We start from the raw sequence: 13,313 nt of genomic DNA, 5'->3' as shown, positions 1-13,313 counted from the left end.
TGTGTGCACCTGCCCCCTACTTGCAGCATACAGATGAGCTGGAAGCAGGAGGTTGAGTGTGGGCTGCTCTCAAATCACAGGAGAGCTCCTAGGGAGAGGATTGCCCAGGCTCCTCCAGTTCCTCCAGGCCACAGCACAGACCTGCCCCAGCTCCCCTGCCCTTCCTCACCCCTCTGGACCCAACTTGTCAGAATAAAAAGAAATCTCCAGCACCAGGCAGGGACATCTGACAGCAATAGATTTATTAAGTATCCCCCCAAAATATAAACACAAACTAATCTTTAAAAAAACCATAAAACATCAGGCCTGGAGCCACAGAAGAACAAAGAAACAAATGAGCAACACAAAGACAGACGGAGGCGGCCCAGGGTGGGGAAGAGAGGGCTGGGTGGACTCCTGGGGGGAGGGAAAATGACCATGGATACTAGAGGACAACGACTTGGGGGCCCTGGGGTGCTACGGCGAGCTGGTGGGGAGCAAAGCTGGGGCAGTGTTGGTCGGTAGGTGGCTCTGAGGGGCGCTGCTCGTCTCGGCCCCGGCTGCCACACGGCCCCACGCTCCAGCCGCAAGCTGCTTTACTTGGGGCCCTGGGCCTCGGATTCTTCTTCATCGTCTTCATACATCTCGCCCTCCTCCTCGGCCGTGGCGTCCTGGTACTGCTGGTACTCGGACACCAGGTCATTCATGTTGCTCTCGGCCTCGGTGAACTCCATCTCGTCCATGCCCTCGCCTGTGTACCAGTGCAGGAAAGCCTTGCGCCGGAACATGGCCGTGAACTGCTCCGAGATGCGCTTGAACAGCTCCTGGATGGCCGTGCTGTTGCCGATGAAAGTGGAGGACATCTTGAGGCCGCGGGGTGGGATGTCGCACACGGCCACCTTGACGTTGTTGGGGATCCACTCGACGAAGTAGCTGCTGTTCTTGCTCTGGATGGCCAGCATCTGCTCGTCCACCTCCTTCATGGACATGCGCCCACGGAAGACGGTGGCCACCGTCAGGTAGCGGCCATGGCGCGGGTCACAGGCAGCCATCATATTCTTGGCATCGAACATCTGCTGGGTGAGCTCGGGTACGGTCAGGGCGCGGTACTGCTGGCTGCCCCGGGCCGTGAGTGGGGCAAAGCCGGGCATGAAGAAGTGCAGGCGGGGGAAGGGCACCATGTTCACGGCCAGCTTGCGCAGGTCGGCGTTGAGTTGGCCAGGGAAGCGCAGGGAAGTGGTGACCCCACTCATGGTGGCCGACACGAGGTGGTTGAGGTCGCCGTAGGTGGGTGTGGCCAGTTTGAGGGTGCGGAAGCAGATGTCGTAGAGGGCCTCGTTGTCGATGCAGTAGGTCTCGTCGGTGTTCTCCACCAGCTGGTGGATGGACAGGGTGGCGTTGTAGGGCTCCACCACCGTGTCCGACACCTTGGGCGAGGGCACGACGCTGAAGGTGTTCATGATGCGGTCGGGGTACTCCTCGCGCACCTTGCTGATGAGCAGGGTGCCCATGCCCGAGCCCGTGCCGCCGCCCAGCGAGTGGGTCAGCTGGAAGCCCTGCAGGCAGTCGCAGTTCTCGCACTCCTTCCGCACAACATCCAGGACCGAGTCCACCAGCTCTGCACCCTCCGTGTAGTGACCTTTGGCCCAGTTATTACCAGCCCCACTCTGACCTGTGGAGCGAGACAGACAGGGGTCAGGGGTCTGTAGCACAGACCTCCCAGAGGGCAACTGTGGAGGCCCGAGCCTCTGTTTTCTCTCCCATAAAGGGGCAGGTCCCACCGGGGATACCTTTGCACACCTGTCACGGATGCCCCAGAGCCCAGACAGCGGCATGGTTTGTCCTGTAAAGGTTCTGTCTCCCAGGGGTCTCCTGTGTAAGATCATCCACTGTGTGCCTTGAGCCTACCTTTCCTCTCACTGGCTGGGCTGTGAAGTTCAGCCCTGGCCCCAGAATGCCTTGCAGCTCAAGGCTGGGTGGGAGTCAACACCCAGCAGTTGGATGTGGGGGCGTCGGAGGGCTGCAGTGAGGTGCAGCCCTCGCCCTCTTTACCTATGAGGCACAGGCAGGAGAATGCCGTGGCCGCTTGCTGCTTGCTTGCAAACCCCAAGTCCCCTGGAGGCCCCGACTCTGTTCTGCCAGCTCTCCCACAATTCTGTGAGCTCCTTTCTTTTTTACACCTCATTCTGCTTGAAATGTGTGAGCTTGAAATGTGCCCAAATGTAAAATGGAGAGATCAGTTCTCACCCTGCAAGATCATGTTGAGGGGTGTGAAGGCGTTGGCGTGGATCTGCCGACAAAGCTGGGAGCAGGGGGACTTACCGAAAATGAAGTTGTCAGGCCTGAAGAGGTGACCAAAGGCCCCCGAGCGGACGCTGTCCATGGTCCCAGGCTCCAGATCCACCAGGATGGCCCGAGGCACATACTTGTGAGCTGCAAGGAGAGAGGGGCTCAGTCATGCAGGTTACAGCGGGTCAGGGGTGCCCTCATTCTCCATCCTTCCCTGACCTTAAGAGATGGGACCCAAGGGTGGGCTTGGAGGCATCGGTGACGCTGAGCATCTAACTTTACCCTCAGCCTCACCAGTGTAACACAGGGATGGGGGATGGAACATGTCCCTGAGGCCACTGAGCGCTCCCCAGTCTGTCACAGCAACAGCCCCTGGTGCAGCAAGCCCTCAGGTGACTCCCCCCATGCCCTCTCAGGATGCAGCCAGCCACCCAAGCTTCCTGCCTGCTCTCAGGGCCATCAAACAGCTTGGCACACTCTGTGGACACCTAGGCTAATGGACAGGAGGGCAGAGATGCTGGAGCCCAGGCTGGGGGTGGTGGTGCGCTCACAGGAGGCCTCGTTGTAGTAGACACTGATGCGCTCCAGCTGCAGATCTGAGTCCCCCACATAGTTGCCGCTGGGGTCTATGCCGTGCTCATCACTGATGACTTCCCAGAACTGCAGGAAAGGGGGGGGGGGGGGAAGAAGAGTCAACTGGTGGCCCGTGACCCCTGGCAGGGCCCTCTGAAGCCTCAGAGACCTCAGTACAGAACCAGGGGCTTGGACCCAAAACCTCCACTAGCCCGCCGAGACACTCTGGATCCAGACCTGCTTGCTGGCAAGGGCCCTGGTCAGTCCGTTGGTCTGTGGAAGGGGCTAGCAGTAAACACCACATGGAGAAACTTTTTTGTTTCTTCTTTTCAGACCAGGGAACCGCGGGAGACACGGCCACAGCAGGTTGCAGAGCGGGGCTCATATTCTCAGCCACACCCTGTATGTGGCCCCTGTCCAGTGACGGGGCAGTGAAACTGGCACCCTATTGATGACCTCAGCCAAGGGGCCAAGGGGACCTGTGGGGACCTGTGAGGCTGTCCCAGTGAGTGGCCCCCAGACTGCCCCTGTGGAACCTGGCAACTCAGAGCTTCGGACTCTCACTGCCTTCTGCTGCTCACCTTTCCCCACCTTGGGCCGCTTGGGTTCACAGTCCAGCCCCACCCCTTGCCAGCTGCATGACCCCGGGCAGGTCACAGGGGTTCTCTGCACCCCATGTCCTTGGCTGCACGCAAGCTCACATGAGCAAGTAGCACAGGGCTGGCACTGTGTGGAAGTGTGAGCCCAGGTATGTGAAGGGCAGGCCTGCCACACTCCAGGGACGCCTCTTTGCTTGAATAGCAAGGTGGCTGCCCCCTCCGACAGGCCGTCTCTGGCCCACACACTGTGGCTTCTGGGGCTACCCATACTCCCCAGGCCAGAGTGACTGTCAGATAAGTCACTGGGTACGCAGGCCTCAACGCAGCCAATGGCCTCAGTCACATCCTGGTGAAAAGCCCACTCCATGAACCGAGCACTCTGCCCTGTCTGGCTGTCTCTGACAGTCACAGAAAGCTGTCCTTGGGACAGAGAGGCTGCTTCTCACTGGGTGGAACTTTGTCGTACGTACAAAGGAGCTCACCGAAGGGATCAGGGAGCAATGGATCTGCAGAGACTGGGGGTGTGGTCATGCGATCACCACATGAAGACACTGCAGAGAGGCCCCCAGGCGTTGTTATTGCTGCTGAGCTTTCTTCTTCTTGCATGAAGTGTGAGAATTTTTACCTGGGAATGTCACAGAGGCGTTTCAGGCCTGCCCCTGCTGTTTGGCCCCCTGAACCCACCTGACAGCAGCTCTTGGCAGCTTGCCTGAGCCAGGGGCCTGGCGCCGCACAGCCCTGGGCACTTCAAAATCCTGGCATCAGGAACACCCACAGTCACCAGTCCCTGGGGAGGGGGGATGGGCTCAGCCACTGTGCTGCCAGTGCATGATGGACAGTTCCTGGCGGAGTGTGAAGCATGGGTCTCCTAGGAGGCCCAGGGCTGCAGCCCTGCGCCAACCACACTGTGGGCCAGAGCCCCCTCCTCCTTGGACCTTAGTCTTCTCATGAAGACGTGATAATGGTGTCCACATTAACATAAGCAGCATAAGGGCCAGGAAAAAAAAGCAATCAGCAAACGTTGTCTTCATTTCCTTAGAAGGGCTTAGGTGGAATTGGCGTTGTGGCATGAAGCTGCCACCTGCAGTGCCGGCATCCCATAGGGATGCCAATTCAGGTCCCAGCTGCTCCACTTCCGACCCAGCTCCTGCTGTGGCCTGGCAAAGCAGCAGAAGATGGCCCAAGTGCTTGGGTCCTTGCACCCACGTGGGAGATCCTGCCTCCTGGGTTTGGCCTTGACCAGCCCTGGCAATTGTGGCCATCTGGGGAGTGAACCAGAGGATGGAAGATCTCTCTCTCTCTCTCTCCCTCTCTGTAACTCTGACTTTAAAATAAATAAATATTTAAATAAAAGGCCTTAGGTGCTATTTAAAGTTTAAAGGCACTTTTACAGACAGCTTAAGCAAAATGGGCTGGAAGAATAAAAAACAAAACAAAACCGTGTTCCTGTTCAGAGAGAGGAATTTTAAACTCCAGGTTTCCGTGCTTGCTCCAGTTTTTTACCAGAATACACTAATAGTTGCTTTTGTGGTTGAAATTTTTAAAAATTGTAACTTAAAATAAATTCAGTAAACCGTAAGTAACCGTCCAAGAACAACACGTAACTTGGCAAATCAAATAGGAAAGAAATCTGCAAGGTCAAGGCCGAGTCTCCTTGCTCAGTGGGTGGCGCTGTCCGTGGTGCTGACCGCAGGACCTGCCGGCCTGAGACCGAGCTGCGGGCAGGGTGGGTCCGTGGGTCTCAGCCTGCGGCCCCTCTCGAGGAGAAGGAGGCAGCCAGAAACCTTCCTCCCATTGGCCGCCAAGACCAGCGCTCCGCCCCTCCAGAGGCCCCGCCCGCGGGGAGGAGGGTGCGGCCCGGGAGTCCTCGGGAGGACTAGGGCACAGACAAAGACCCCAGAAGACCCCTTCTCTTCCGGCGGCCCTGGCACTGGGGAACAGATTGGAGTCAGGATCCCGGGCCCAGGAAGAGGAGCTGCCTGCCATGAGCCCGGCTCGTCCTTTCACACCGCAGTCCCACGGGCTAGCCTCGATCCAGTCCTGCCACGCCCTTGCAGGACAAGGTCTCTCCCAGAGCAATGTCTCGGGCACCGCCCGCCATGAGTCACTCAGCGGCTACTGACGCCCCGAAGAAGAGCTGGTGCTCCAGGCTGCAGACCCCTGGTGCGGTCCTCCCTCAGGCTGGCCAGGTGCCAGAGAGGACCCACAGCAGGGAAGCAGCCCCTTGCCCACCCAACAGCTGCTGCCGGTGATGGGGGCCTGAGCCCCACCCCTGCAGGCACATGAGGGACCCAGCAGTCAGCTGCAGCAGCAGGAACAAAACACAGCCACGGAGCTTCCTGTCCTTGGGGCAGGCGCTGGGCCTAAGGGTCCCAGCCATGGCCGGGGGCGGCTGCAGTGGTGAGCAGTACAAAGGAAAACAACTCCAGTCCTGACAGGTCCACCTTTCTATGGTTTGCATTGTTGGAAGGGTCAGATAGGAAATTCTTCATTGAGCATAACAAACAAACAAAGCCATGGAAGGAGGTACACAGCCCTCAGGGCTCCCTCAGGTGCAAACAGAGTCTGGGGTCCTCCTGAGGTGGCAACAGGGCCTGTCCCAGCCATAGAGGGAGGGAGCTCGTGAGAGGGCTCAGGGCTGCCAGCCCAGGGACCCCAGACCCTCCCAGGAGAGCAGATGTTCAGGGCAAGCCTGGCCCCGGGACCACACTAACGAGCCCTCAGCCCCTGCTGTCAGATGCTCCCCAGGAGCCCTGATTCGATTTGTGGCCACGTCCTCAAGCCTCCCCTCCCCCACGCCTCCTTCCCTGGCACAGCTGTCCCCTTCCCTGATTAAGGAGTGCCCCTGCTACTGCCCCCACCAGAGGCACCCCCACCCCACAGCTGAACCTGCAATTTACATGTCAGCCACGTGGCTACCCCAGCCCCATTGTAATCAGCTTTTTGTTCCTGCTTGGTTTCCAAGACAACAGTCTGCAGAGGCCCCACCCCCCTTCCCCTGCAGGACCCGACCTGCTAGGGCCTCATCCCAGCCCCCAGCTGCTTCCCTGGCCATGGTGCTGACAAAGACCTCCCTTACCCCAGCCAGAGCCCTCACTCCCACCCCAGCCTGAGCCCCAGGCGGGGCATCTGCAGGATGCTCAGGGCAGGATGGGCAGCCCTGGCTGTGGTGCTGACAAAGACCTCCCCTCCCAGCCTGAGCCCCCCCAGCCGGAGGCACCCTCCCCCGACGCAGCTGGAGCCCCAGGCTCGGCACCTGCAGGGTGCTGAGGATGGGATGGGCAGGTCTGGCCCTGGTGCTGACAAGGACCACCCTTCTCAGCTGGAGCCCCCCCAAGCTTGAGCCCCGCTCTAACCCACCGCACCCGGAGCCCCAGGCTGGGCACCTGCAGGGTGCTGACAGTGGGATGGGCAGCCCTGGCCGTGGTGCTGACAAAGACCTCACCCCAGCTTAAGCCCCCACCCCCGCCTGAGCACCTCCCCCCCAGCCTGAGCCCCCGACGGGATGCGCAGCTTGCCCGTCTGGTGCGTGCTGCGTGACCTTGGGTGAGGGACAGCTGGCTCAGGAGCTGCAGAGGAGCGAGGCCACCTCTGGAGGATCGCTGCGGATATCTCTCCCGCTCCCCCCACTCCTGCTCCGCCTCCGCAAAGTGGGCGAACAATGGCGGAGCGGCCGCGGCGACGACGCCCTCCGCGCCCAGAGCCCGCTTTGTCCCCACGTCCAGTCCCCGGGTGGGCGCGGTCTAGGCCCTCGGGGGCTTCGGCCAGGTGCTGCTGCCCCCGGGGAGGATGAATAGGGTCCCAAACCAAGGTGACCCCTGAGTCCCGGCCCGACGGCTCCCCACAAAGGAACGGGGTGGGGCTGCGACGCGACAGCAGCTCCGCTGCCTGCAGGACACCGCGTCCCACCCCCCACCCCCGTCCCCGCGATCCTGCGGCTCGGCTGTGCTTAGGACGCGAGCCGCACCCATGCGCCCACCCGGCCCGGCAGAGGGCCACGCCCAGCCGGGCCGGGCCCTAGGCGGGCGGCCACCCAGCAGACACGGGGTGAAGGCGCGGGCGGGGGCGGTGGAGCAAGGACCCCGCCGACCCTGCGGCGCGCGAGGCGGCTCCTGGCTTTGTCCCGGGTGTGCAGGTCGGGGCGGGCGGGCACGGCGCGCGGCCTCACCTTGGCCCCGATCTGGTTGCCGCACTGGCCGGCCTGGATGTGCACGATTTCTCTCATGGCGGCGCGGCGCGGCGGGCGGAGGCGGCGGGCGCAGGGCGACGGGCGGCTGCGGAGGCTCCGCGGCCCCCGACGCCCGCTCTTAAGGCCGCGGCCCCCGCGCCCGGGCTGACGTCTCCGCGGCGTGGCCAATCCGCAGGCGCCGCCGCACAGTGCGGCGCGGGCACCGCGCACCGCCCCGCGCTCCGGGCCGCGCCGCAGCCTGTTCGCAGGGAGGGGCTGGCGCGCTCCGCCGAGGACAATGGGAGCCGCGGGCCCCCTGTCGCCCTCGCCCCGCAGCTGCCCCGGCGAGTGCTCCCGCAACTTTGTGAGGGGCCCTGACACCTCCACCCCCGTCATGTCCCGCACACAAGTCCACTGGGCTTTGCGGGGTCCCTGGGGTGGAGGAGGCAGGCAGGGGACAGCAAGCTTGCGGGCGGGGCCCCCGTGCAGGTAGCGTCCGCAGCGCCTCGCCGCGGTCGTCTGCAGTGCGTGGTGCCCCTTGTACTACCCCGCACCATGGACCTGCTCCAGGGGTGCACAGCAGCCCCAGGTGTGCGAGGCTGGAACCCCGACCCAGGCTGGCACCGAGCCGCTGCCCAGCGGGTGTCGGAGTTGGCGGTTTGTCCTACAGCGCACACGCCGGTGGTGGGGGATGGGTCCGCGGGTGTGTCTGAGTCACTCCCTGACGTCACCTCCTGGACTGCGGGACTCGGTGCCGCCGAAGCCGAGAGGGAGACCACTCGTGTGGGGAGAGGGACCCGACCCCGAGCCGCCAGGCGGACTTGAGGGGACCCCCCCCCATGGAACGTCCCCCGGGGCCAGGCCGGCAGGGACCCTTTGTGCAGTTTCGGGAGCAGGAGCCCCTTAGGAAGTGCCTGCGGCGTTCCCAGCATCCTGTGTGCTCGCGGGTGTGCGGGTGTGGACCCGCCCGTGTTCCCCGTGTGCAGCCCTGTGCTCGCGGGTGTGCGGGTGTGGACCCGCCCGTGTTCCCCGTGTGCAGCCCTGTGCTCGCGGGTGTGCGGGTGTGGACCCGCCCGTGTTCCCCGTGTGCAGCCCTGTGCTCGCGGGTGTGCGGGTGTGGACCCGCCCGTGTTCCCCGTGTGCAGCCCTGTGCTCGCGGGTGTGCGGGTGTGGACCCGCCCGTGTTCCCCGTGTGCAGCCCTGTGCTCGCGGGTGTGGGGGTGTGGACCCGCCCGTGTTCCCCGTGTGCAGCCCTGTGCTCGCGGGTGTGCGGGTGTGGACCCGCCCGTGTTCCCCGAGTGCAATCCCTGTGCTCGCGGGTGTGCGGGTGTGGACCCGCCCGTGTTCCCCGAGTGCAATCCCTGTGCTCGCGGGTGTGCGGGTGTGGACCCGCCCGTGTTCCCCGTGTGCAGCCCTGTGCTCACGGGTGTGCGGGTGTGGACCCACCCGTGTTCCCCCGTCCTCTCTGTGAGTGTGCAGGGGTGTGCATGAGGCCACTTGGTCTGTGTCTTTGTTCTCTCAGAGGCCCCCCACTTTGGCAAGCTGGAAATGGGTCTTTTGTCTGAGATGCCCCTCCCTGCACCACCCGGCTGCCTCAGGGGCTCTGCCTGGGCCTTGCTGTGTCTTCCGTCTCACGGAGGAAGGGGTCTGGCAGCACCCGGAGGCCAGGACCGCCTCCCAGCCAGCTCACGCCTCCTGCCCGCCGCCCCTGGAGGGTTCTGGTGCCAGGCTCATGCTGACTCACCCTCCTGTCTCCCAGCAAACGCCTGCCCTGCCGGGAACCAGCTCCCAGCCCCAAGGCCGGGAGTCAGAACGGGTGGGGCTGCCAGGAGCTGGCAGGCACCACCGCCTGCACCTCCCGCTGAGCCTGCCCAGGTCGGGGTCGACTGGGCAGGAAACCGAGGCGGGCTTCTCAGCAAGAAGCCCAGGTTTCAGGAGGGTGAGGGCTGGGGGTTGCACCACTCCTGTGCCAGGCTGCATGGTTGACTTCTGGGTGCCCACTCCCCCAGCACTCGCCTTGGGCTGCTCCCTGAGCACCCCCATTGCCTGCCAAGCCTGGCCAAGCCTGGCCCCTGCTCTGAGGATAGAGGTTTCGAGCCCAGCCCACCCTGCACCACGGGCCTCTGGGGCATGTCGGGCGGTGAAGACAGCCCCTTTCTCACTGTGCCGTGCCTGGGGCTCCGGCCAAGGTCTCAGGTGGTCACGGGCTGGGACTGCCACTGCCGCAGTGTGCAGTCTGGTTAGCGTGGAGGTGGCTGGGAAGGAACTGCTGAGCCAGCCGCTCCCTGCTGTCCACTGGGATTTGGGGCCTCAGCAAGGGAGTCAAAAAGCAGGACCAGCATGGGCCTCAAGCAGGCAGGCATACAGGCTAAAACGGATTAGGTTTGTGAGCTGGGAGACCACGCCGTCGCCACGCTCCTGTGTGACCTCACATGGGGTCTCCACACTGGCTCTGGGGGCAGTCTGGGTCCTTGGAACAGTGGTGTCCCCCCTGGGCAGGCAGCCCCTGGCTCACTTCCCACCCTTCAACTCCACGCATCCTCTGGGATGATGAGGCCGGTTTATTACCCGAAGGTTCCCATCCGCCTGAGCAGTGGTCACTGATTCAGGCCGTCAGCCTCTGCGGCAGCCAGAATTGGCGTTTGCCAAAGCTGTGTGGTGGAGAAGCAGGACGAGTCTGCATCTCTCTAACCCCAGTGGGCCTCTGAGTCGACCCTTGGAAGGGTTCACCCCACTTCCCTTCTGCAGACCCCCGGTGTGCCCAGGGTGGGGAGGGTACTTCCTGCAGCAGTCTGCTGGGTGGCTGCGGCCATACCCTTCTGGCCACAAAGCCCCTTCTGCGGAGGCCCTGGCTGGGAGCAGCACTGCGTCTCAATGGCCATCGCTCCTCCAGTCCCGGAGACTCCGTGTTCCAGCCAATGAGGGCACAAGTCCCGGGAGTCGGCAGCAAAGACTCGGTGGGGGTGGGTACTGCTGAGTCATCGGGCGGAGGTGGATCTCTCCAGATGCCGGCAGAGTCTCTTCAGGAGCCTGGGCTCTAAGACCCCTCCCCCTCCCTCAGCCTGCTGCATCCCCCAGGACTGCTGTCTGGGTCTGGGGGCTGGAGGTTGGCTGCAAAGCCACCTGGCCCGGAACTGGCAAAGGGGCACTAGGGCGGCCCCACAGGAATCAGGCCACACCATGGCACCAACGCCCTGGCCTGGAGGCCCGTGGCCGCCACCCCCCTCTCACCAGGAGCACAGCAGCACCTCCTTGAGCGTCCTGCGCAGTTCCTGGCTGCGGAAGGCATAGATGAGCGGGTCCACGATGGAGTTGCAGATGATGAGGGTGAGGAAGAGGTTGAAGTTCTTAAAGACGCAGCTGCAAGTGGGGTGCCGAGGGCAGAGCACGATGAGCGCGAGGTGCAGGAAGAAGGGGCCCCAGCAAAAGAAGAAAATGCCCAGGAGGATGGTGAGGGTGGCAGCACCCTTGAGGCCAGAGCCCTGGTGGGCTGGGCGCTGTCCCTTGTGGAGCCGGGCGATGCCCTGGGCATGCTGGCACGCCCGGGTGAACATGTGGACGTGCAAAACCGCCATGAGGACCAGCATGGCCAAGAAGAGGCTGACGAGGCAGAGCAGCACGGCCGTGTGGTCGTAGTAGGCGACGAAGAGGGAGCTGGAGGTGGCACTGGCCCCCCAGACGGCCAGGGCAATGCACCGCGCCCTGGGCAGCGTCACGATGCTGTGGTAGCGCAGCGCGTAGAAGATGGAGATGTAGCGGTCCACGGCGATGGCACCCAGGAAGCAGAGGCTGGACACCATGGAGCTGCAGATGAGCACGTCGATGACGTCGTCCAGCTGCTGCACCACCGCAGCCCGGCCGGCCAGGGCGCCCGCCTCCAGCAGCAGCAGGACGGCCGTCTCCAGCACGCTGCTCATGCTCACCAGCAGGTCGGACAAGGCCAGGCAGCAGATGAAGCAGTACATGGGCGAGTGCAGGTTGCGGTTCTTGGCGATGGCAACCACCACCAGCAGGTTCTCCACCAGGCTCACCAGCCCCAGGCTGAGGAAGAGCCCATCGGGGATGGGCACCTGCAGGCACCAGGGTCCTGTGTGGTTGGCAGCTAGCCCAGGACTGGGGGAGGCTGTGGCTGTGGTGTTGAGGGAGCCCAGCAGCCTGCTCTGGGGCGCCTGCATGGGCATAGTCCCGTCCGGGGGTCAGGAAGGGGCTGGTGGGCCCCTGGATTCCAACGGCCGTCACTGCCCAGGTGTCCAGCTCAGCTCATGGTGCCACTGAAAGGTAGGGGTGGCGCTCGGGTGTCCCCCGTGCCTGCCTCATTCCATCTGGACAGCCCCAGACCTGTCCTCACACTCACCCTCTCCCAGGCTGGGCGCAGGCTGGACAAGGCATGGCTCAGTCAGTGTGGACACTTCCCCGGCCACGACCCCAGCTCTGTGGTGTTGGCCCTCTGGTCTCAGGGAGCATCACTCTTGGTGAGAACAAACCACGTCCTCTGTCGGGTCACTGGAGGCAGCTGAGGCCTGGACATCTCCACACCAACCACCTCCTGATGACGCCAAGGGGCCAAGTTCCCGGGGAAGAATGGAGCCTCTCTCTGCACTATTAAAAGTTGTCCGCAGAGCCCCTCCCCGTGAGGAGCCACGTGATGGGCCGGCGCCAGGGATGCGGGCGTGCCCTGCAGTACCCAGGGCCGCCACCAGGTGTCGTAGAGAGCAAGCCCCAGCTGGCTCCTCCCCGCTCCTGCGCACAGTACAAGGTCTTCCATGTCCATGCACGGCCCAACCCCCACTGACCTGGCCATCTGGGCCGCCCCTCCAGGTCCCCAGGGCTCCCTACATACTCCCTGCACACTCCCACCTGTGACACTTCTAACCCTCTGTCACACCTATCTCAAACACGACACCCTCTTATTTTATTTAAAAAAACTTTTTTTTTTTTTTTTAAATTTGAAAGGCAGAGTTGTGGGTGGGGAAGTTCCCATTCTCTGGTTCACTCCCCAGGTGACCATAACAGCCGGGGCTGGACCAGGCTGAAGCCAGGAGCCAGGAACCTCTCCCATGTCTCCCACAAGCGTGCAGGGACCCGAGGACCTGGGCCATCTTCTGCTGCTCTTCCAGGTGCATTAGCAGGGAGCTGGATTGGAAGTGGAGCAGCTGGGGCTCAAACTGGTGCAAATATGGGATGCTGGAGTCTCAGGAGTTGGCTTAACACACTACGCTGGCCCCCAAATCCTTACTTTTTTGGAAGTCTTAAAATACTTTTTTGAGGCAGAGACAGTGCTCTTCTCTGCTGGTTTGCTCTCCAAATGCCTTCAACAGCCAGGGCTGGGCCAGGCCAGAGCTGGGAGCCAGGAACGCAATCTGGGCTTCCCAGGAGGGTGACAGGGGCCCAATTACTTGCGCCATCACAGCTGCCTCCCAGTGTGTGCATCAAGCAGGAAGCTGCAGCCAGGTATCAGACGTAGGATGTGGGTGTTTTAACTACTAAGCCAAATGCCTGCCCCAACATACCCTGCTCAAAGCTGCCCTCCATCCCCCCACCCCCACCTGGGGCAGCTCTGCCTTGTGCACCCCTTGCGCCATCTCCCTCACCACCATCCGAGGGCAGGCAGCATCGTGTACGCTCAGTTCAGTCCGGGCAAGGAGCAATAACCCAGCTGAAGTTCAAGGTGGACCTGGGGCTAGACCAGGGAGAGCAGCCCAAGA

At 62.8% G+C, this 13,313-nt stretch overlaps 1 protein-coding gene across 1 annotated transcript; it reads right to left on the bottom strand.

The window, feature by feature from the left end:
* Window positions 1-227: 227 nt before the first annotated feature.
* On the bottom strand, window positions 228-12,223 carry LOC133747765 (uncharacterized). Its single transcript, XM_062176058.1, has 6 exons — window positions 10,840-12,223; window positions 8,221-8,272; window positions 7,609-8,040; window positions 2,820-2,928; window positions 2,302-2,412; window positions 228-1,651 (listed from the first exon to the last, which is right to left on the bottom strand). Exons 1-6 carry the CDS (start codon window positions 11,787-11,789, stop codon window positions 576-578), a joined length of 2,730 nt encoding a protein of 909 aa, XP_062032042.1. The 5' UTR covers window positions 11,790-12,223; the 3' UTR covers window positions 228-575.
* Between the last annotated feature and the right edge of the window lie 1,090 nt (window positions 12,224-13,313).

The sequence above is a fragment of the Lepus europaeus genome, chromosome 19 (genome assembly GCF_033115175.1).
Source record: "Lepus europaeus isolate LE1 chromosome 19, mLepTim1.pri, whole genome shotgun sequence".
Taxonomy (NCBI): Eukaryota; Metazoa; Chordata; class Mammalia; order Lagomorpha; family Leporidae; genus Lepus; species Lepus europaeus.
This window is presented reverse-complemented; position numbering and strand designations above follow the sequence as displayed.

Excerpts from the sequence above, each read along its gene's own strand:
- LOC133747765 (XM_062176058.1), bottom strand. The coding sequence starts at position 11,789 with ATGCCCATGCAGGCGCCCCAGAGCAGGCTGCTGGGCTCCCTCAACACC. Across the intron at positions 8,273-10,839 it reads GAGGTGCTGCTGTGCTCCTG|GACAAACCGCCAACTCCGAC; the intron begins GTGAGAGGGGGG and ends TGTGCGCTGTAG. Across the intron at positions 8,041-8,220 it reads GCGGCTCGGTGCCAGCCTGG|GGACCCCGCAAAGCCCAGTG; the intron begins GTCGGGGTTCCA and ends CCTCCACCCCAG.